Source organism: Osmia lignaria, chromosome 7 (assembly GCF_051020975.1).
Source record: "Osmia lignaria lignaria isolate PbOS001 chromosome 7, iyOsmLign1, whole genome shotgun sequence".
Lineage (NCBI taxonomy): Eukaryota > Metazoa > Arthropoda > Insecta > Hymenoptera > Megachilidae > Osmia > Osmia lignaria.
The window spans coordinates 5,857,122-5,881,185 of NC_135038.1; the positions used below are offsets into that span (position 1 = coordinate 5,857,122).

General features: G+C 45.7%; 4 protein-coding genes across 8 annotated transcripts; 2 read left to right on the forward strand and 2 right to left on the reverse strand.

The window, feature by feature from the left end:
- The first annotated feature begins 378 nt into the window (after positions 1 to 378).
- Positions 379 to 7,543, forward strand: ena (ENAH actin regulator enabled). 3 transcript variants are annotated; one of them, XM_034324958.2, is made up of 8 exons: positions 379 to 520; positions 2,217 to 2,538; positions 2,711 to 2,832; positions 2,901 to 2,962; positions 3,035 to 4,365; positions 4,428 to 4,616; positions 4,686 to 4,935; positions 5,008 to 7,543. In XM_034324958.2, exons 1-8 carry the CDS (start codon positions 516 to 518, stop codon positions 5,034 to 5,036), a joined length of 2,310 nt encoding a protein of 769 aa, XP_034180849.2. In that variant the 5' UTR covers positions 379 to 515; the 3' UTR covers positions 5,037 to 7,543. The 3 variants fall into 3 exon arrangements, with proteins under 3 accessions (XP_034180849.2, XP_034180847.2, XP_034180848.2); XM_034324956.2 differs by lacking the exon at positions 379 to 520 and adding an exon at positions 1,005 to 1,246; XM_034324957.2 differs by lacking the exon at positions 379 to 520 and adding an exon at positions 1,899 to 2,137.
- A 669-nt stretch (positions 7,544 to 8,212) lies between these two features.
- Positions 8,213 to 22,983, forward strand: LOC117604637 (uncharacterized). Of its 3 annotated transcripts, XM_034324949.2 has the most exons (17): positions 8,213 to 9,285; positions 10,019 to 11,202; positions 11,355 to 11,450; positions 11,510 to 11,689; positions 11,759 to 11,962; positions 12,031 to 12,269; positions 12,339 to 12,528; positions 12,634 to 12,814; positions 13,514 to 13,608; positions 13,702 to 13,725; positions 13,994 to 14,038; positions 14,192 to 14,258; positions 14,316 to 14,483; positions 14,851 to 14,995; positions 15,073 to 15,180; positions 15,248 to 15,400; positions 15,877 to 22,983. In XM_034324949.2, the coding sequence occupies exons 2-17, from the start codon at positions 10,450 to 10,452 to the stop codon at positions 15,932 to 15,934; spliced, it is 2,706 nt and encodes a 901-aa protein (XP_034180840.2). In that variant the 5' UTR covers positions 8,213 to 9,285; positions 10,019 to 10,449; the 3' UTR covers positions 15,935 to 22,983. The 3 variants fall into 3 exon arrangements, with proteins under 3 accessions (XP_034180840.2, XP_034180845.2, XP_034180846.2); XM_034324954.2 differs by lacking the exons at positions 13,702 to 13,725; positions 13,994 to 14,038; XM_034324955.2 differs by lacking the exons at positions 13,702 to 13,725; positions 13,994 to 14,038 and having other exon boundaries at positions 12,634 to 12,766.
- LOC117604649 (uncharacterized) lies at positions 20,126 to 20,818 on the reverse strand. Its single transcript, XM_076689099.1, has one exon. It carries the CDS (start codon positions 20,816 to 20,818, stop codon positions 20,126 to 20,128), a length of 693 nt encoding a protein of 230 aa, XP_076545214.1.
- Positions 22,908 to 23,526, reverse strand: LOC117604654 (Neuropeptide-like precursor 3). The gene is made up of 2 exons (XM_034324978.2): positions 23,365 to 23,526; positions 22,908 to 23,286 (listed from the first exon to the last, which is right to left on the reverse strand). Exons 1-2 carry the CDS (start codon positions 23,524 to 23,526, stop codon positions 23,026 to 23,028), a joined length of 423 nt encoding a protein of 140 aa, XP_034180869.2. The 3' UTR covers positions 22,908 to 23,025.
- Between the last annotated feature and the right edge of the window lie 538 nt (positions 23,527 to 24,064).

A 24,064-nucleotide genomic window follows, 5' to 3' on the forward strand; every position in this document is an offset into this window, starting at 1 on the left:
ATAAATCGATGATCAATGTCAAAGATATTGTCTAATCAAACTTAGATCGATAATCGATGATCGAACTTGAAATTGCGTCATACCGTTATCGAGATTCGATAGTTTCAGTTTCAATCGGTCGATCGGAATATCATCCGCAATGGATATTGAAAATTTTAATAATTCTCGATGATTAATTTCGACCTTTTTTCTTTTACGGAAATGAAAGAAAGGTGAAAAGGGTGGCAGAAAAATGGCAGAGTGTACTAACGCTTGCGATTCGAGTATTCCCTCTAGGTAGACATGTGCATCGAGACGAAGGGTGGTAGGAGTATGGGTCTGGAGTCGGCAATATGGCTGGCCAGATGTGCATAGGTAGGGTGTCAGGGTGGTGTTAGTGCTGTACGTTATTTATGTCGAACTACCGCAAATCCTGCCCGAATCTCGCGTGTTTTCATGGAATCGGTGATATACTGTGCAGAAGCAGGAATACGGCTTGCATGAAGGCATAGCATACGCTTCCGAGTCAAACAAACATGAAGTAAGTTCCACGTATACGACACAGCATCGAAAGAGAGAGATGGTCTAGCCGTGCCGAGTCGAACCGAGTCCAGTCCGGTTTATGGGCTCGTGCAACACTTATTTTTACCCTCGACCATTGTTTATACCACCGTCAACCGACGGATACATTCGATCTGAGTTCTGAATTTTCTATTACTAAACGCGTCCGATCTTTTCACTGTTCCTCGGTGCACTGTGACGAACGTTCGGCGTTCGAATCTACCGAAAAGTACAAATAACAGGGACAAGCTTTACCGATATATTTTTTCATAAATATACAGAAAAGTGACAGTACCCATCCTTTTCCCAATTCCATCCTTACCATCCGAGTATTTTTTCACCGACTGATCAATTACATTTCGTTTACCGGAAATCATCTCCAAATCATCTGCGTATATGAAAGGCTCACGTTTCAACGCCTTTGTGTATTGTAAACGCAAACTCTGTTCACCTTCGCACGTACCATGTCCGTTCTGCGACCATGCAACGTTTCCATCCACGGCTCCTTCGATTCCAACGTTAGGGAAAAGAAGAAAAACAACGCAACATGGAAATTTCAGCAAGCATTTGTTTATATTAGACAAGACGTCGTTTCGCACGCACGCGCGTATTTTCGCAGCGTATCCCGCGAACAAGAATCCTCGTTTCTCGACCATTCCTTTCCCGAGCGCGTGTTACATATCTCCAAAAATCTCCAGGAAAACTAGTATGTCAATAGAGCGTTAGATTAGAGAGTACCGTGTTCGTTACGCGCCGATTCGTTTATAGTAGAATACGTTACACGGCTCGCGGGTTGTTCGTGGAAAAAGCTGTTACCGTAAAAGTTATCAATGAAATCGGTCAATACCGTTTTTACGGGGATTCGTGAGTCACATTATGATTCACGTCGCGCCTCGTGACGATCAGAAATTGTTTCAAGACCCGATATACAAACGTATATCCGTCGTGGATAACATTGTATTTTAATCGTTCGACTAATTCAGATTCAACGAACGTTTACCTACACTACACTTTCGGGAATCGTTTCCTTCGTCCCCTCCACCATTGTAACGCGTCTGCTGGGTACAACTAGCCGCAAATAATGCGTAACAATAGCCTGTAAGCGTCGTCGTTGGTTAGGCAGGATTTCGAGAGGCGGTTCACGCGTGGATCGTTCCGATTAAATTTCATCCGTTTGGATTCTCGATGAAAGTCAAACGAAAGGATCGGATTTTAGGTAGCCGCTTCACGGAGGGACCGCACGCTAGATAAAGAACACGGAAAAGATTGGAGAATGGTATCGCGGATACGGCTCGACCTGTTATCGGTCGGGCTTGTCTGATCGCACGGCTAGCAGAGGAGGAAGTGGCAGTATCTTTTCGTATTCCGTTTCGTTCTGTTCTCTTCTGTTCCCGTTTCGCTGGCGACTCGGTGAAAGTGACAACGAGCGTAACAACATTTTTACGTGAAATCCACCAGTCCTTTGACCGATAAACTGTATTTCGATTTTAGTTTTTCTTATTGTTCTCTCAATGATACCAAAGAGCGGAGAAACGGCCGGCCGATTCATGCACTTCCGGCGACCGCAACGATCCCTTCCGGAAGAATATCGATCGTGGTAGCGGTTCTTTATACGCGATTAAGAAAAAATATATATATAATGAATTTGTCGAGTGATGATTTTCTTTGTGTTTCAGCGAAGTGAGCATATCGTCCGCTCGCGCGTCGGTGATGGTTTACGACGACGTTAACAAAAAATGGGTACCGAGCGGCAGTTCGTCAGGACTTTCGAAAGTTCAATTGTACCATCATCAGGTGAACAATACCTTCCGCGTGGTTGGAAGAAAGTTGCAGGATCACGAGATCGTCATCAACTGCGCGATCCTGAAGGGACTGAAATACAATCAAGCGACAGTCACGTTTCATCAATGGCGAGATAACAAGCAAGTATACGGTCTGAATTTCTCCAGTAAGGACGACGCCGACGCATTTGCCAGAGCGATGCTGCAAGCGCTCGATGTGAGTTTAAACCGTACGAAGAAACAAAACAAATGGAAACACCAAGAGAAAAGCGTATCTTGCGATCATAACTACTGCATTAATTAGTCTCGATCTTTGCGTTTCTAAACCGTTGAACAGTAGCGACATAGACGTTTTATATCACTTGATTTAGTAATCCTGTTTCGTCCAGGTGTTGAGCAATGGAAGCAACATATCGAGAAGCCTCGCCCCTGCATCGACTACGCAGCAGCAGCCAGTTTTTCAGCAGCAACAACCGACTAATGCTCAATACGACGAAGATATGGGATACAGGTTCGTTTAAATTAGTTCATCTTATTTGATTTTCGAATTGTATGTTAACGATCGATCGATTTATACAGAACTATGACCAGGGAGGATGTGGCGATTATTCAGGAACGCAGAATGTCTCAACAGAGTCAAGGTATTATGCGTCATCGCAGCGATACGATAGAACCCAAGGGAACGATTCATGGAAATATTCGTTTCGTTGCAGCAACGAACAGTCCGAACGCGATTTCCCCTAGTTGTCCCCTCGGATCGCAACAGCAACAAGTACCTCAGCAACCTCAACAACAATCCCAACAACCGCCCCCGCAATCTGTACAACAACAGCAGCAACAACAACCGACAGCCCCGCCACAGCCTCCGCAGCAGCCACCGCAACAACAGCATCCGGTGCAGCAAGCGCAGCAACAGCCGTTGCAGCAGCAACCGCAGTCGGGTCATCACAGAACCTCGTCGGCCCCGCCTGCTCCGCAACCTCAGCAACAAACCGTGATGCAATCGATCCAAGTAGCCGGTACTCTGGGCACCGGTGCCGGGCAAATGTCGAGCGGTAGCGTTCCTCCGGTACCACCCCCTCAGCCACCCATGTCCAGCACGGCCCCGCCGTGTCCACCGGCCATGATGAACTTTAACGCACCGGTACCACCGCCTCCAATGATGATGAACCAATACGCGCAATCCCCGTCGTCGCAGACTAATCTGCCGAATCAGACACAAGCGCAGTCGATTTACGGTAGCAGTCAAACGAATCAGTACGGCGTCGGGTCGAACAATAGCCAGTACGCGACCGCAGCCGTGATCGGGCAAAGTCCGAGCCAATATTCCACCGGCAATCAGAATAATTTTTACGGTAACAACGGGCAAGTTAGTAACGCCTATTCGAGCGGACAGTCGGGACAAGCGAATCAGTACGGCGGAGGTGGTGGAAGTGGTGGTGCTGGTAGTGCCAGTGGAAGCCAATACGGTAGCACCAATTCCCTCGGTCAGTACGCGAGCAGCGGAGCAACGGCTACCAGCCAGTACGCGGTAGGTGTCGGTGTCAACGTCGGCGTCGGTCAACCGAATCAAGCTCAGTACAGCGTCGTGTCTCAGGCACAGGCACAGTACGGCACTGGTCAGTTGCAGCAAGTTTCGACCGCGACGAATCCGTATGGAACGCCGTCAAATTCGGTGAATCAGTACAACAGCAGCGGTGGCGGTGGTAGCAGTGGTAATTGCGGAGCTGGCGGTGCTGGTGGTAACAGCGGCAATGCCGGTGGTCATCTCGTGCCACCGGTCAATCCTAGTATTTATGCCGCTGTCGGCAGTGCTGGCCCACAACCACCTCCTATGCTACCACTAGCCGGTCCTGCTGCTCCACCTCCACCTCCTCCACCACCCGCGCCAAAAATGAACACCGTCAATCTCAATCCGATTTCCGGCACTGCTCCTCCCGGAGTTCCTGCTAGCAATCCTGTGAGCTCTGCCAGCAACAGCGACCCGCCTCCAGACTCTAATTCGTTGGCCGCAGCTCTACAGGCTCGTTTAAAAAAGAAACAGGTTCGTGTTCTTTTTCTTTATTCCGTTCCTTCTCGTTTAACCGTGTTCCTCCTGTTTCACAGTCATCGCAGCAGCCGGTGGAGAACAGCGGTTCGAGTACCAGTAGCAGCGGAAGCGTAGGAAGCGGTGGGAACTACGGCACGTTGGGAAGAGGCGGAGGTGGTGGTATGGCTTCAATGATGGACGAGATGGCTAAAACTTTGGCTCGTAGACGAGCTGCCGTCGAGAAGAAGCAACCGGAACAACCGCAGGTATGCTTCTTCCTCTCGTACCTTATTTCATTCGAATATTTTCCATTTTCTTTTGGTGAATTCCAACAGGAACCCGAGAGTTCGCCCGATAAGAAATCATGGGACAAGAACAATTCGAATAATAAATTCTCCAATGGTGCCGAATCACCTAAATCGGTTCGCAAAAGGTTTGGTTCCGCATCGGAGGATACTCTATTGAAAGTAAACGGCGTTAACGACGGAGCTGTCCTCACTGCTCAAGAAATGGAGGCGTTTAAGGCGGAGATCATCAAGGAAGTACGCAAAGAATTTCAAAAAATGAAACAAGACATTGTGGACGGTAAGCGTTACAAGTCTAATCGGAGGAGAAACTTACGGCCGGTTTCCTTACATTCTCGTACGGTGTTTTTAGCGGTCAGAGCAGAACTGAGTAGAAGATAAAGATGCGACAGACGAGGACCAGTTTCGCGTATAATCGAGAAGAGAGAAGGATTCTACTACCGTGTAGGTCAGCCGATACGATCCATCGACAATGCCGTACGCAATTTTTTTTACTTCGTATTCGCGAGAATGGAATGCAGTTATACCCCATGTATATCAGACATGTTTGTGTGTAAGTACGTTATATCTAATCTAATGTTCTAAGCGAACCGTATCAATCGTCGCTTGCCAAACGGAAGGTAAGCAACGTTGAGACTTTGGATAAAATTCATTTTTAATTCAGACAGTTCGATGCACAACACACACACACACACACACACGTACACATCTCCAGTCATTTACGTTCGCATGCGTATTAATCTTCGGTGGTACTGTTCAATCTGTTCTTTTATTATCAATGACGATTGCCGTGTTTTAGAGTTAAATTACGGATAACTTAATGTAACGTAACGTAACGCTGATCCCACGCACAATGGAAAACAGTTTCTATGTAAATATCGACCGGATTCGATTAAAGAGACTCGTCTAGTCTAAATGCATTTAAATCTGGGGGGCTAAAAGAACGCGTGATTAATTCATTTGCGATCGACTGACGCGACGTTTCTCCGATTCTGTATTTAAAATGCACCGCGTACTATCGGTTCTAACTTTTACTTCATTCGTACATACCACCTCTTCCGTGTACAGATTTCTCACTAATACGCACAGCTACGATACATTCCACCAATAAAACTGTTTTTGGTACTTGCGCGCAACAGATAGATTAGAATTGAAAACAATCATCGATCGACTGCCAGAATTTCTAACTAACGAACGAACGATCGACGAGAATACATTTACACTAATCCGAGCGCGAAAGGATTGCCACTGATTTTTATATTCACGCATCCAATGATCGTTCGAAATTCAAAATTTGATGCGCGACTGAGCGATCATGTTTGCTACCGATACTGTATACTACTCTCCGTTCTTATATTTTTTTATCGCGTCTCTCGTACGATTCTCACGAAAAATGAGTAAATTAACGTTGCAGTTCATATATATTCTATGTATCTATAATATAGCCGTATATACGCTGATCTGCACCGGCTTATTGGCATTTATTGCTTTTACCAAAAATATAATTGGGGATGAGAGAGAGAGAGAATGTGTGTGCGTGAGTGTGCGTAGAAAGAAGCGAGGAGAAACAAACGTGAAGAAATGATAATCGTGTCCATTTCCTTGACAGCATCGATGTATTTTCGAACAATATTTGATAACGCTATATCAACTTCACTCGATTCACGATACGATACGATACGGTATGATGTGATATTATAGTACCCGGGTATCTAGTATTGAATGACGCGAGCAAGCATGAATGTTTCGTCGCGTAAGTTTCTTTCATTTTCATTTTATTTATAAGGAGAATTGTAAACGACTGATCGGTAAATTAACAGAATTATTAAGAATCCAAATGTTCGAAGGCTTGTTCTAGATAAAACTATAAGTATTATCGGTGAAATTTTTAACTATCGTTCTAACGCAACAATTTCTCTAGTCGTGTAAGAAAATCGAAGAACGGAAATGAAACGTTTTCGGTAATAAGCATGCCCGTTGAACTTTACGTTTCTCAAATACGATACGTTTGCTTTTCCAAAGTATCGATCATATCTGTGCATAAACATGTTCTTTGTACGCATGTCTTACTGTGGTTCTTACTACTTTTATCAAGTTTCCTAGCATTCGACAGCCGAGAAAAGACTCCGAATTTTCAACGAAAACGAGCGTTGAAATGATATCGTGGTCGGACGGTAAATAAGAGAGGGGAAAGAGGTGATAGTCCCCTTTTCGCAGCGATAGCTACACAATCATTCCGGCGGTGTTGTTTGCGATCGGTGTAAACACGCGAAATTTTGTACGTCAATTTTATTCCATCGATGGAATTGTACAATTTTCATTTTTACTTCTTTTCTACAATTTTTTTTCTTTTTTTTTTTTAAAACAACTTTATCCCCGTTGCTCTTAAGCTGAACACAATGTTACGGTTCGATTGCGTGATCTTTGAACAGAGATAAACAACGACTCGACGAAGCTCTCTCGTTCGAAGGTGCGAAACCTACATTTAAACTGATTAACAAGCAGGAGATCAGGTACGAAAGAATCGACAGGTGTGAGTGCGCGGGTGTGAATGTGTTTCGCGTTTACGTGTTACGACGCTGGTGTAAAGGAGTGTAGAAAACCGTGGAGGGATTCGAAGGGGAAAGTTTTGGGCGCGGCAAAGTACGCAATGTTCGATGATTAAGAAAGGGAGGAAACGAATCGCACGGGGTTACGAGAACAGCTTAATCGAGAAAAGCGAGACTAGTATTAGATGCATTTATATTCTATTTAACATATGTATATTTATATATACATACATCGTACATGGATAATTTTAATAACGACAAGATTAACGCGCGAGCATTAAGATTAAAAGAAGAAAAATGAAAGAAAAAAGAAAAAAAAACAAAAAAAAGAAAAGAAAATGACGAGTGTTTGTTACGATTGAAATTATTTAAGGAACGCAAGAGAGCATGGCGATAAAACGGATTGACACGTTGCTTATCGCGACACCGACTAATTCGAGTCGAGAGATATACCGTACCCCAGGGCCATTATAAACGGTGTGTATCATAATTAATGTATCAGCAACAAGCAAATACACGTATGATATAAAGAATTACGTACGAGAATGCTACTTTATATATTAACGCGCGACGCAGCGGCAACGAGAGGTCATAATGTTCATTTCTTCGTTAATCTACCCCGTGTTTTTCAAGTTCGATAAAAATAGTATTCACCGATTTCTGTCATTATTTTCATTTCCAGTTCCGATACAACGATTTCTGTACATTGGTTCGTCGCAAACCGATCGTCGAGTCTCGTCGCCGTTTCCGGTCGTTGCTCGAATGTAAATCGACGCGATGGAAACCGTGTCTGTAATCCGGTCGTATCGATAGTAAAGCTAATTCGCGGCTCGAAAGCAATAAAAAAAAAAAAAAAAAAAAGAAATCGCCTTGTAACGATCGTTCGGCTCGTCTGTTTCGTGAACTATCGAAACGATCGGTGGCCACGGCAAGGACGGAACGTTATCCTAAACTCGTTCTTAAAGAAGGAGAAGCTCGACGAGGCCGCATAGCGTATTTTATTAGCATTTTAAGGCGATCGCCAGACGCGCGAGGAGAATTTGTACGAAATACAATTAGCGAACGTTAGTATACATACGAGGTTTTGAATCGATGCCGAACACACTGTTTCTTAAGACGTATCTTGAAAATATTTGTATTGTAAATGAATGACGAAACAATAATAAAAAGTATACGCCCAAGTGTTTCTTTCGACCGAGAATTACCTTTCACGATGGAAAAAGTCTCTCCGTGCCGATACTTTCGTCCGATACTTTCCTCGGGTTTATTTATAAGATCGCGACCCGATTTCTGCGAACCGTAATCACCTATCAGCCGACGGGGAAACATTGATCCGTGCCGTTCGAATCGGCTATAACAAAAGTGCGCGACTATCAGCTGTGCTCTCTTATTTACTCCGTTTTCTCGATACCGTCAACGATCGCCGATTACGTCGATTCCACTTTAGTCGTTGCTCTTTGGTCGAGTAAGAGCTGTTTCTAGATATGACGTAAGAATAAAAAAAGAAAAAAAGAAAAGGAAACGTAGGGAGGTCAAAGCGTGGATATGGGAACACGATGAAAAGAGGGGCAGAAGTTAGAAGGGAACGAGGAGGGGAAAGAATGAATGACGCATAAAGCGGCAGGATAGCACGAAATCAAGCTTGGTCGATCGTGCCGTTTCCGTTCAACGATCGGAGCGGGAGCGTTTTACTCGGCTACGTGAATCCGTGGGTGCGACCAACGTGTGTTTCGACGCCGATCGATAACGCGTCGACGGTATCGAGAAAGTCGTCGACTCGGTTTAATCCGGACCGGGAATTTGGCACGCGTCCTCGAAACTCGTCGCCCATCGTCTACGAAAGGAAGTCGAGGAAAACGCGGACAGGAGCGTTCGTGTTGCGTCGGTGGACTGGTGGAAACACGCGAAACGGGGAAGGAAAACTCGTCGAGGTATATGCGGCAAAGACGTATATACGCGCTTGCGCTAAAAGATACGGTAGACGACCACGCGTTGCGACGATAGACCAGCAACGAAACGGGAGAGACACACGCGATGCAGTGAAGCTTTCGAAGAGCAAGCGACATGGGCTAAAGGAAAAGGTCGGAGACGATTAATCAATCGAAAGACGTATCGAACGGATAGTTGTTTCTATAGAATCGTGACGGATGCGGGGGCGGTGGTCCATGTGCGGTTCCAAACGAAAACAGGGAATTCGACTTCGATCTGTCTTTCAATCGTGCAGAGTATACGCGTAGTTTATCAACGAGGAGCGAATTCTAATGGGATCACTCGTCTTGCCGCGTCGACGGATCAATGACGGAGTCGTGGAAACGGTGAAGAATTCTAATCCAGTTCCCTGTTTTCGTTTTCTCGAGCACGAACACGTTGATGGTCGTCGATGTATCATTTGACACGTGAAATTTGATTGATACCACTGTTGAATCGGAGCAACGGTTCGTCGGCAACCGAAGCCAAAAAGGTTCGCGCGTTAACTGAGATCCGCGGACTATTGATCGACGATCGACCAACACGCGTTCGCAGTGTCACAGAATGACAATGAAAGCTGATGCCACGAATAGGAGATGACGCGACGATGACGAAACACCGGTGTGGGAATAGCCGACCATTCAACACGCGGCCCACGCGTAGCGTGTCGAAGCGCGCGAAAGAGAAAACAAACCGATAAATTGCATCTTTATCTCGTTACCGATACGAAACTCCGCTGGTATCTACAGTTAGATGGTTTCGGCAGCAGCTCGCGAAAACAAGTCGGAACGAAAAAGTATTTTAGTCTCTGCGCGTTCATTGACCGATCGATCGTTCTTGTTTCAGCTCCGAGACGCGGCAATGAAATCGAACGTGTCTGTGGCTTGGCAGAGTGGAATTGATCACGATTGCGGTCACGATCACGATCACGGTGGTAGCAGCGGTACCTTTGGCCGGTCGAGATTCAATTTAAACCAGCCTCGGACTTTACGGTAAAACTGGCCTAGATATTCCAATTCGAAGGAAGAAAACGATTCGTCGATTACACTGACCGGGTGGTACGAGAGGGTTGAATCTACCGGAGAACGTTAGACCGGTTGCATCGGCGAGTAAAGCGTCGACTGAGTTTAAGAGGATCGCTGTACTTGCGCGAAAGCGTAATCGAGGAGGAGGCAGTGCCGTAGTCCTGGGGGCCCAGGGTATACGTATGATCTAATAATAAGTTGAAACGCGGTAGTAGTGGGGCGCTGTTCGCTAGCGGGTGAAAATAGAAAAGAATGTTTTTGGAATCCAATTGGACTTGGTTGGCCGAACGATGGGGCAATATGGCCGACTTGGCCGAGCGGGTGGACGATCTGATATGCAGTTTCGACTCGGCTGGTGACACGACCATGGATACCTTATCGATGCTGATATTCGGTTGGATGTTGTTCGGGTTGGTGGTGCTGTGCGTCGGGAAATACGTGTACAATCGTTTCGTTTTGAACGAGCTATCCACGGGTACGACTGTTACCGCCAAGGACGGCCATATCATTCACGGCGATAGCGTCGGTGTCGGTGGTGGTGTTGCTAGCGGTGGTGGTACCGGTGGTGGTGGAGCTGGCGTTGGTGGTAGCGTCGGCAAGACGGTTCCGGTTGGCAAACAAAAAATCCTTTCCTCGGCATCGGGCACCTCGGTGCCCGGGGCAGGTGGTAGCGGTTCTGGCGCCACTGTTTCCGGATCCCACGGTGTCGTTAATCATCCGTCTGGTAGCGGTACCAGCGCGACAACCCCATCCGGCTCTTACGTGCCGCCGACTCCTCCAGTTCGCAAACGTCTAACAGCCAGGAAGACTTCCGGCGCTTTGATCAGCCCGGCGAGAAGCTCGAGGAGTTTGCATCTACCGACTGCCACGGGCGCTGACCCCGACGCGGTCCGTTGGGTAAACGAAGTGATCGTTTGGCTTTACTCCGACCCGGCCATCCTCGACGAGCTACTCGCAGTTTGGGTCGGCTCCCTCAACGACTTTACCGCCAATTCTTTCGAAGAGGTGAGTTGAAACACCTCTTCGTTGCTTCCGCCCAATTATTCGATCCGGTCGGATAAGGCAACGCGACCTTCTTCAGCGGCGCGTGGCTCTTCTCGAGAAAAGATCGCGTCTTCCATTCATTTAACGCTCTCCTCCATCTTTCTCTCTCGTAGAACGGAGTCGTGGTGGAGTTCGTTCGCGTTCTTCCGGAGACCCATCCACCGAATCTCTCCAACATCTTCTGCGAATGCGATTCCAAGGACGACGTGGTGAGTTATACCATCCGAGGCGTACACGCGGATCGAATACAACCGTGTTTTTATTTCAGACGATCACGTGCGATTGCGAGGCTACTCCAGCGTTACAATTGAAAGCGTTCCGTAGGAAGGCGGAGAAACTAGAAGTCAGCCACTACCGTGTAAACGTGAATCGCTTTCGAGCACGATTAAACGTCATTTGCATCACCGAGAAACTTCAGCTCGACTTGAAATGCGACGGCTGGCCGGAGGTTCGATACCCTTTATCCTTTCTCTTCGACCTGGTAATCTTGCATCCGTCTAAGGTTCCTTTCTGTTAGGTGAAAGTGTCGCTCGCTCAGGTGGGAACGATAAAGAAGGATTTCGACGAGAGCCAGTTACAGGAAGTCGTGACCGAAATCGTGATTGGGGCGTTAAGGGGGACCAATGTTCATCTGAATTTATTCCAATATCCAAGCTGTCCGCGGTTATGGAGGGAACTGCAGCAGACCGCCTACTCCAATCCGACACACTACGACGGCATGGTACCCTTCTATTCCTACCAATTAACTAAACCCGATCCTTTTTCACTAAGATTTCGATCATTCTCTAGAATACGTCGAGTGGTTCTCTGCGGCAACGTGTTCAAAGTCAGAATCAAACGACTGCGCAGCATCAACACGTAGGCGACAAACGATTACTCGTGAAAGTGGTAAGAGCGGCAGAACTCGGTGGAGAACAAGGATCCGTGGAACCGTATTGCGTGGTCGAGTTGGACGAACCTTCTCAAAAGAATCAGACGTCCGTTAAGAAAGATACCAGAAATCCACAGTGGGACGAAGCGTTTTTATTGTCAGTATATTTATCTTTAATATATTGATCTTCCATCGAACGTTACTGAGCTGTCGTTTTTATCCATAGTGATGTAAATCGCAACACATCCGAGGTTTTATTAGAAGTCTACGATCGTGTGAATAAATCCCAACGATTCCTCGGTCTAGGAATCGTCGGGATCGATGAGCTGCTCGCGAATCCGAGTCAGAGACAGATAATCCCGCTGCAGAATCGACCGTACGAAGAGGAAGATATTACTGGTACCTTAACGGTCGAGGTAAGAGAGATCGACGATAGGTGTTACTTTATGGTGTCTGCTATTACACGTATCTCATTTCTTTTTCTTTCTTCCCCCTCTCTTGGTCTCTCTGTCTTTTCTCAGTTTCTGTTCATCGAGGGTGCAGAGGTGCCTCAGGTCGGGAGCAAACCTTACAAGGTGAAGGAGACGATAAAGCTGCCGTCGCCGACTCCTCGTACCTATACACCGACAAATCTCGCTTACAATTACAACAATGGTAACAGCACTCTTATCTTGTACGACTCTACCGTTCAATCCGAAGGGGGTAATTACCAGTTATTTATCTGAAAGGCATTGCGTTCGAGTTCACGAGTGTGAGAAACATAGTGATACCCCGTTAGTAGCTAGTCACCTTGAAACGAAACGTGATCGTTTTAGATACCGAACGAGACGTAAATCTACGGTTTTAGCCATGTTTTACTTTAATCTGTTAGTGGTATTCCTCCTGTTTCGTACGAGTCTGCATTTCGTGCACGTGGGATCGGTATTCCGGATATGTAGTTGTAAGCATGAAGTATATTTACGTGTTTATACACCAAGCACACACGTTATAATACTATAGATAGTATCTGAGATTGTTTGCATTTGCCCTTCCTTCTCTTTGCTCAGTTATTTTAACGTACACTTTAACGATCCTCTAGCACGATGCGATACGATTTCACGCTCGCCTACTTCCGGTTAGAATACTTTCCCCGATTGTCAATCCCAGCAAGTTATTTCGACTACCAGGGTAGCGAACCTGGCGAATAGCGATGACAGCGAATACGATGATTACATAAGAAAGGAAACGTTGCCAAACGCGATAAACCATCTGGTAAGCGAAATGACACGATTACGGGCGTCGATGATGCTTTTGGTAGAACGACGGAAGTAGATAATAATCTCGTAAATCCTTCGACGGTAGGTCGAATTTTTCCTATCGTTTATTCGACTAAATGTGATAATAGTTTCGATTATTTTACAGATTATTTAACGAACGGCAACGCGGTCGAATCTCCGTACAGAACTGGTCAATCGAACGGGAACAAGGGGACTCTGATCGTACACAGCCAGCAAAGGGTACGCTCGATCATTCTGCACGTTCGATTTTTCTTTCTTACTAACACCGACTGATTATTGTCTACTTTTGTTGTTGTGCCTTTTCTTTTCCAGCAACCGGAACGACAGGTGGTTAAGGTAAGCGATCGCTTGACGTACCTCACCTTCCACCACAATGCGATTGTGCTATGTTTGTGGTTGCATTATTGCTCACAAACCTTGTCCTTACAATTAAAATCTATCCAGTTTGTATTTTTGTTTTATTCCTATCGTGGATCGTTCTCCGTGTACTTAATTCTTCTTTGTCACATCCGATCATACCGTCTTATGGAAATGAATCAGGCTTCTGTTTCACGAAAACACTAATTATCGTCAGCTGAGTGGCGTGTGTTTACTAATTCCACAGGTGGCCCTGACGGAAAGCGGCAACTGGCAAGAAATATCACCGGAGGTAATTATACGACTTCGTACCAGACTATTTCAATCTTAAGTTTGTTCCAATTTCGCTCGCTAACGTCGCTAATTGTGTTTACACTCGTTCCGAGGAGAAAGCTTACGCCTACGATTTTAATCCTGTATAAACGTATCACTTTATTTATTTCAGCACGGGCCGAAAGATACCAGCGTGACCTCGGGACCAGAGAGTACGCCAAACTCCTCCAATTCCGAAGGTAATTAATTATACATCAAGATTATATTACGTTTCTCTAATTATCTTCGTTACGCAGAGAGAGGCAGAACGCGAAGGAAACGACGCGACTTCTTCGGCACGATAAAGAAACGACTGAGTCGATCGAAGACGAGAAGCAGATCGGTCGGACCGGAAGGCGATGCGAATCACGAGGACGCTCATTCGAGATCTATATCCGCGGACAGAGCCCGCGATCCTGGTTCCGGTACGTTTCTTAAATAGCACACCTTCGGTTGAACTAAAAAGGATGTACCAAGTGTTTTTAGAGTAGAGTTCCTTCCTGTTTGTAGTTAAAGCCGTTAGCTCTTAAAATTCAATTTGTTTGTTCCGCTTATGAATCTCTACACGATGGCACGCTATATTGGTGAGTACGATTACCTTAATAGCCATGATGCAACAGCAATAGGAACCGTTCCGTAATTGCGTAACGATACACCGTCCATTGTGATTTGGATTCAATAAATGTCAAAGCCGCCAGAGTAAATGTAAACGTTGCGCCGATAATGCTAACGCTTTTCAAACGTGTCTAACAACTAGGAAGTGCATACGATCGTTTCGCTTAAATTTTATAGCTCGTTTATCGATACCAGGGAAGGAAGAACATTCGAGGCGATCGAGCTTGAGCGAGGCGTCCGGAATAAGCGGAGCGTCGACCAGAACTTACATTAACGAGGCTTCCACCTTGGTTCTCGAAACCCTAGAGAACGGTATCAAAAAGTAAAAAGACAGAAATTTAGATCTTTCCACGGAGGATAACGAATCCTTTATATAACACACGTGCGTCGATTTTTCAGGCATTACTTAGTACCGCTGTCGCTCGCACAGAAAAGTAAATGGCGAAAGAAGGGGACGAAGCTTCACATATTCAACGACCACACGTTTATAGCGAAACACATGCCTGGGTAAATTTGTATCGTTAATGTACGTCGTGAAAGGAAAGGGGGATCTTAACGATGGCTTCCGTTTCAGAGGGACCGTGTGCGAAGTGTGCAAACGAACCCTCGCGAGAAGATTGGGCAAACAAGGGTACGAGTGTAGAGACTGTCAGATGAAGTGTCACAAACATTGCCACGTTAAGGTGGACAGCATGTGTCCTACGTCAACCATTCAGAGCATCGAACTGTAAGTGAACGGAGTATCATTCACTTTTCGATCGTTCATTGATTCTGGAAAAGCGAACATATAAAATTAAGAAATATTCGCGGTACGTTCATCTAATACTGTTTTCTTTTAATTCGATCCTCGCGTAAGGTCTCTACTGCCAGTGCTCAGTGAATAGGATGGGTAAGTTGTTAACGACAAAGAACCTTTCCTATCGTAATACTTTCGCATGAACGACCAGTTTCTCTTTCTAATAACAGCAAAACCCGTGAATTCGTGTCGGAACACTTTTATTTCTGCCTGTTTCTAAATACTAATCGTTGTTTGGATTGTTCGTGGATAGAAAAAAGAACGCTTCATCTGTCTGCTCTTAATAAGTAACTCGATCGCTTTTCTTCATGATAGATGCATACGAATGCCAGCAATCGTAGGTACTTATTTATATAACACGGTTAATGATTCTACGTTCTAATGAAATATATCGAATTGTTTTATAGGACGTTCATAAAGGGTCCAGGGCTCGAGCGAAAATCGTCCAGTGGTTGCCTCTGCTGACCGAGTCCAGGGATCGTTTGCCCAGCAAACGAATTGTTTCTCCTTTTGAATCGTCGTACGAATCGGTTCTTGGAAAATAGAATCTCACGATTTATCCACGATTCGAACGTCGTATAGCACGTATCTGTTAACTGCTACCGTTGCTACGCTTCTTTCAATCAATGCAAACGAACACGAACGAGAATACGAATCGAACGAAACGGAAGGAACAGAACGGAAGAGAATATCGGTGAAATATTCTATTCTAGTTAACGGGTTATCCCCTGTCGAGTGTTTCGAAAATTTTCTACGCCTTAGAGAATGTCCGATTCGAATTCTTCTATTTAAACTTTTCCGTCTGTTCGTTCTCCTCGTTCGTTCTCTTAGAACGAAAATGAACCCGTACAAAACACGACGAACGTCGAGGAAAGTTATTCGCGTCGGAAAGTACACGTCAACGATAGTGCCTCTAGATAGCTCGAGCAGCTCGTCGTCATTTTCGAAACGTTTTATCATTATCTTTTGGGAATAGTACTTTTGACAATACTTTCGATTGTTATCCGATCGGTTCCGATCGAAATCGAACGCTTGAACGCGCACACTCGTGCCTATGTATCGCGCGTACGGAAAGTATCGTAATCTTCGAATGTTACACATTATAATTATACCGATGATAATGATTATTACTACTACTACTATTACCATTACTATTGTTATCATCAGCATTATTTCAAGCACTGCTTAACGATCGCGAGCGATGGAAAGACGGCGGCATCGGGAGGAACGAGGAAGAAGAAAATATTGTAACGATAATGATAATGATAATGATAATGATAATAATATCGTGTTACGTTGAGAAAAATAATATACATTACTTACATTATGATTCTCTATCGTTTTTATGTACAGGGCGTTGAGTTAAGGATGGGTATCCCTGTAGGGGTTGATTTTTAACAAAATCCTTTACCAAAATCCCAATTAAATCTTAGTTTCTCAGTTATTAATCCTGGAATCGCGGTTAATGGTGGTAGAATCGGCTTTGACGGTGGATGTTTACAAACGGTGTTGATAAGCTATGCGTGACTTCGGTCGAGCTCAGTTCATAGCCGACATTGCTACCGAGCAGTTGACGTTTACAATTAATAATTCAGAAACCGAGCCTTCGCGAGCGATTCCGTAAAGGAAAGAGTTATTCAAAACCCCATCTACCACCCTCTGCAAGGATGCCTACCTATCTAACCGAACATCGTTGTTTACTCCACCTTATCACGTTTGTTCCTCTACATATTTTCAAGTAGGTAAATGCGAAATTAAAACGGTTCTTTGAAAGGAACGCGGCTTAACAGAAGAGTATAGATTCGTGGTATCGATGGTAAACAGCTATCCAGGGCGGTGGGTGTAGGAATCGTAAGAAGAGAGACGCTGGGACGGGGCGTCGAAAGTGGAGCAACTTCGACCCAATTCGAGGTCGAAGCCCCAATTTTCGCGGAGTTTCCCGAAGCGGGGATCGAGGGTAGTCATGACGACGTGACGTAATAATCCACGTCATCGGGAAAGCGCAACGACCCCCCGGACCGTACGTTCTCGCAAGGATCGCAGGCTGAATGGGGGTGGTGAGGATTTTTCGATTGTCCCCGTTTCAATTGATTCGCCTATGCGAACGGTACCGCCGATAACTAACCCGATTATTTCATTTCATACGAATTTTTCTCTCCGTTCGAACGTGAACAATGTTTCAACGAGTCTTTTCTCTCGAACAAAGAGACACGGGATCCGTTTAGAGATACGCGTACGTTTGCGTGACGCGCGTACGCATCGAGGAAGCACGGAGAGCAAGCTGCGACCGGGTTTATTCAATCGCAAGCTCGAAATTAGGACACGTTGTCGACGGCCTTCTCAATGACGTCGACGACGTCACTGGTTTGAAAGGAAAACTAGGCCAAACGGACTCGAAACCTGCGATTCAATCGCGTACGTGACAGGGAAAAATTGGTTCATTGTTTCCCCAGCTTACGCATTGATTTCAATCGTTTAGAAAATCGTGCGAAGAGGAAAAGGGAATTGATACCAGGAAATTGGCTTAGAAAGAAAGAGTTTGGTAGATGGGAAATAGTTGTAGGATCGTTCGAAGGTAACGCGGAGGTGCGCATCCCGGTTAGACCAGATCCTTGAATGAACTATGGTATTTCCTAAGGACGATACTAACGGTGATCTAGGTCAAACTAGGGTCATGAATGGCGTCGCTTGCTTCGTGTGACGTCACGGAGTGCAACCCCCTGCAAGTGGGTCACTCGTTGATTCTGTCATGGCCGTAGTTATAAACGGAACAGGGACGTCCTTCCACGTTTCCACGATTGTGTCCATGGATCGTGTTCCGGTAAAGGCACGTTGCATACGAATCCATCCCGGACCGATTTCCCTGAATTTCCCTTCTATCTATCCATATTTTCGCGCAAAGTAGCTCGTCACCGTTTCCAGAAACATTTCTCATTTATTTTTAGATTTTTATCTTATCGGTTCGAGGAATGAAATTGGAGCTGAGGAATTAAAATGTTTTTCTAATGATTACACAATTGTTAGAATGAAAAACGTTTATTTGATACGTAAACTACGAGTAGTATCGACATAGGTAGCACTTAATATAAAACATTCAGTCCTGAGAATATGCTTTAATTCGCATTCTCTTTCATTCTCGCGTTCTCGCGTTCTCCCGTTTTCGCACGCGAGAACTATTGCGCTTTAGCGAATAGAAATTCGTCGAGAGATACTTATTAGGCGTTTTCATGGATATTTTACAATATATCGTACAAGTATGCGAAGATCGTGTGCCAATCGTTCCGCGACATATCGTGGATTCACGCGGTTTCGTATTTACAAGGCACTGAAAGATCGCGTATACGTTTCACGATTACGTTCGCCTTTACGTAAACGAGAATTTTCGATAGTATTTAAGAGAGAAATTTTCATCGTCGACTCGTTTCGTCGTAATCGATCGATTTACCCTGATTTTTCCATCATTTACTTATCAGAGAATTCGAAACGAGCCGTTTAATTTTCATCGCCGAAAATATATTTTGACTACCGACTGGACCACTCTAACGAAACAAGCGACAAAAAGTTCGAAAACTCGTTCGTCGTTTTCCTTGTCTCGATCGACAGGTTGAGTCGAACGAAAAAAAAAACACCTTGATATGTTTAAAAAGTACCCTTAACGAACAAGTGTTTCTAGGATCTATTCGAAACGTGCACGACCGTACCTTAAAGCGGGGACGGTCAGCGAAAAAGATTGCGCGAGATCGCGAGCGTTTACTTCTATAATTCTATATATCTTTTTTTTTCGTTTTCTTCATTCCTGCATTTACATACTCGATGCTCTTCATATATTATTCGGTGCGATCTCGACGCATTCACATATGTAATTGACTCGTGTATCGCGAGTAATATTACCTTCTCGCGAAACGATAGTTCGATAGAATTCGTGTAAGTCGACTGGTCGTATCGGTATTACGTATTTAACTCCTCTCTCTCTCTCTCTCTCTCTCTCTCATCTTTCTTCCATTAAGATTTTTTTCTTTTTTTACTCGCGATCAACATGGATCAGCGAATCGTTCAACTAGTAATAAAGTCTAGTGTACATGTTATCCGGTGTACTAACCGTTCCTACAAAAAGTACATACAAGTTTGCATATCTACGTTCTTTCTAAGTAATCTATCTCGTTTACGAATAACAGACGAAAAACTTAAAAACGCGGTACATCGACGCACCCGAATTTCTCTTCTCTCCATTGACTCGAGAGGGTGCGTGGAAGGATCGCGTCGTATTCTATATCATCGTTCCTCAGGAATACCGAGGAAGACGAGAAAGACGCGTCTCGTAAAACGTTCGCTACGTATTGGAAGTAACGATTCTCTTTGTTCTACGACTCGTCTCGTATACAATTATGATCCACTCGTTTGGTCGAGGCTTAAAAAAGTCGGCGCCGAAGAAACGTCCGCGTATTCGTACACGAAGGTACGCGCGGGGTGACGCGAGAGTGTTTGCGATCAAGTGGATCGTTCGAAGAGGGAAATATCGCTGGTAAAAATGGTCCAAGATCGGATGGTTTTGTTTGCGCGATCGACGGTTCAAGTGAACGCGCAACGAAACACGAAGTGGATAGGGATGGAATCGAATAATAGAATCGATCGGAACCGGTTGATCGGGCGGGCATCTTATCGGTAGAGAGCGACGGAGTCTTGACAGGAACACGGCATCGTCAGTTGTTGGGCGACGTTCCTTGGCACCCTCTGGGTCGGCAGTCCCGACAGTCCTCTGACGTAGGTGTAAGAGACCGGACTGCGTAGAATTCTCTTAGGGCTCTTCTTCGCGTGTTTGTGCTCCTTGCCCTCCCATTTTGAGGATAATTTGAGCGTTTGGAAGGCTCTTCGAAGTGTGTCCGCGGTGGATGATCGTTTCGACGAATCGCTATCGGTGCTGCTTTGAGCGTCCGAAGGGCTGGGAGAGTAAGATAGCGATTCGGATGTTCTCGCGACTGCTCTCACATCTCCAGGGCTCCACGAACGTGACGACTTGGCTCGTACTCGTTCGGAACTTCTTTGAATACCGGATATCCGGTCTTGCGAGCGGGTCGACCGACATCGCAGTCGGTTCAGATAACAGTGCGTTCGGGGGGATCTTGTGGCACGGCATAATCGCTCGCTACTTCCGCGACGCGACAGTCTCTCCGCGCTTCCGGAACTTCCGCCACTGCTGCAACCGCTGTCGGTGCTGGACTCGTCGTCCCCGAACTCTTGCTTCGAGGGCCCCGCCCCCCTGATGGGACCGATCTTTCGTTTCATCTCGTTCTTTTGATTATCTCGGCGACGATCTGTCTCGGGATCGGTTAGTCTCGTCGTTTCTTCCATCTCTGATTCGAAATCGACGCTCAGACTTCTCCTTTCCCTGTCGATCAGTTTGCTGATACTTTGATAAAACACTTCACAGTGTACGCGGGATAAAACAGCCACGTTTTTCAAACGTTGACAAATCTTTCACCACGTTCACACTCTTTGAATGCGATGTATCTAGCAGAAATCTTTTCTGCGATCGTTAATGCGTTTGCACGTTTCCTCTGAAGGTTGATTGCTTTGGAAACGATAGAGTTCTTATCGCAAAACACGCAATGATAATGTGTGTATCGTCTATCGAGTTAGTTGCAAGTGTCTATCGCGTACTCGTAGACGGACTGAAATGCGAAGATTCGCGGTCTTCTCTTATATACCGTTCCGGCTTTGCGGAGGGTGCGCGCATGTCCTCTGCTCCACGTGAGGGTGACAGCGATGCGCGTCGGGACGCGTCCGTCGCGGCGTACGCGTCGCGACGCGTTTTCAAACGCTCACCACGAACCCCCTCGATCGATTCGAGCAACATGATCGCCATTGATTCGCTGTCGTCGATCGAGCGTTGCGAGCCTCCACGCGGGGGTGGTTCATGAATGGGATGACCGATTTGACGCCTCGTTGTTTCTCGTCGCAATCGTCCTTTTTATTCACACCCTCGATCATTGTTCTCCCTCGTATCTTATGGGAAATGTCCGTTCGTGACGTAATAAAGAGGTAGATTTCGTGATCGATCGGTTCTCCGAATGAAATTAGAAGCGATAGTTGAAAGAGCGTTAAGGGTGTACGCAGGTAGGGAAGTGAATCGGAGATAAAGAGAGAAGAGGGCGGTAACGAGGGCAGAAAGAGTATCGTATCGCGTTTCGAAGCGGAAAGGTCGGTGAACCCGAGGCGACGATCGATCGCCAAGGGGTGGATGCACCATCCGGCCTGATCGCATCGTCGCCACAGCTAGATGTACCCGGACGATCAATAAGCTCGTAAATATACGAGCACCAACGATGCATATGAATTTTGTTAAACGAATACGCATCGAACCCATCCAACGTTACGGAACAATCGCTGCTCTTTCATCGCAATAATATTCATTCGTCGTGGGAGGATATTTATTCGACTTTGCTCCTCTTCTTCCACGAACGTTTCCGTGCACGAGATAACAGAACAGAGAACGAGAAGAAAAAGTTTCTCGGTATTGTTGCTTGGGTACGTGTTCGGGTGGCAAGAATATTGAAACACGGAACACGTTGCCGTCTGAAAACGCAACGTGACGAGACGCCGATTCATAGCCGAGTGGATCGCGAGATTTATTCGTTATCAATGTTCAAGTGGATATCGACGATTTAATGATAACAAAACACAAGCAACCATCATGGATTCAGTACGCATCCCTTTGCTCGATATACGTGACTGCGAGGACGTTGCATTTACCTTTACGTAACGAGCCGGTATTGTTATTGTCGACTGCATAATTGATTCGTCGTTTGTAAAAAAACAAAAGCTCCCACACTTCGCGACTGCGAGTGGCTGCGTCACCCTACGCTACTTCCCTCTGTCACCGGCCTTGTCCGATTTTCACAAAGCTCTTTCCCCATTCATCGTTAACGAATCTTCGTGCTTTGTTTCAAACAGGAAACCGTCCCGATACGAGATTAAACAATCCCGAAACGGTGAACGCTTCGTATCGATCGTGAAAGCTTTTAAACTATTAATACGCTTCAAATGCGAATAGATTTCGGAATTAGACGAGGGACCGTTCGAATCACAAATGGAAAGCGACACTTTTCCATGTACGTTCACCGTGAACCTATGTGTATATACTTTCGCATATGTACAAGACAGATCTTGCACATACATACACATATTTATATGACACAAATGGGTGGAGAGCGATTATTCGGAGTGCGGTCACGCCTACGTACGCGTTTACATAATTGGATTTACAGAGTAACAACGACGAATCGCGTAACAAGCTCTGCCGCGACAGATTCTCATTAAGCAAATAATCGTGGAAACGTTAGAAGCGGAAGGTCGGCTTCTCGAATAAGAAGACGATACGATCTTGCCTTTAAACGACTTTATTGAAACGAAAGTCTACAGATACAGAACATTGACGGAGAATCGAAGTAGGAAAACGATACCTTCGTGGAAAGTACAAGGATTAGTAATTTTTTTTTTCAAAGTTTAGGAAAAACGAGAGGATCGGTTGCTTGGACGGTTTGTTGTTGGTGTAATTATTAGTAAATGTAGCTCTTATAGATGTAAGGCGACGAGGGTATGTAACCGGCTAGGGGTAGGGGCGGCGGGTAACTCGTGTAGACGAGAGGAGCCGCGATGTTGGAGCTCAAAGCCGCCCCCCATGAAGCAGCCGCGACTGGAGCACCGATCAAAGCTGCGGAGCTTGGTGCCGGAGCTGGAGCCGGGGCCGGAGCCGGAACTGGAGCTGGTACCGGCGACGGGGCGGCCATGGCGACGGCCAATAATCCGGCGAACAACAGCTGAATGGAAAAGAATTCTATTAGATCTTTATTCTTCTATCGTTTACCTTTCAAAGCCGATTCGTTCCTCTCACTCACAGACTTGAACATGTTGATAGTAGGTAGTTTGAACGTAGGAGCGTACAATGGACGAGCTGAAACGATGATACTCGAAATCCTGAGGAATCGGAGCTTATATAGGGGAAACCGCGACAAAGAAATATCCTCGCGTTTCCAGGTATCCCTTCCCTTTGCCATCATCCTACATCTCGTTCCTTTTATCCGTCTCCGGTGTTCCACGAAGGGCAACAGCCGGTTGTTCGAAGCAGACCGTGAACGGGACGTTCGCTTCCTTCTTGTTGGTTACGACTAATCTTTTTTCCACCGACTACCGACCAATCCACATCTCCCTTTGTGCATGTCGAGATACGTTTTCCCTTGCAGCAGCCAACTATCAGCGGATACTGAATTTCTTCAAGGTTAGCCTGGTACCAGTACCTATCTCGACAATTCCCTGCGATTTCCATCGTTTTCAAGTCCCTTCTTCGGCACGGCTTTTTTCCGTCAAGATTAAACAGGTTTTTCCCTTTTCTGCGGCGTCTACGCTTGTCCTTGCACCCGGTCCGTTTGGAAAAAATCGATCAGACGATCGGGGAATCGAGTACAAAGGACTTGATATAATAATGGTTCCTCTGAAACTTTGACAATTTTCAAGGAACGAGAAGAAATTCTCAAAGGATATTGACATTTTGAAGAAATTCTCCCGGTTGGGAGACAAGGCACATACCTTTAAGGGGAA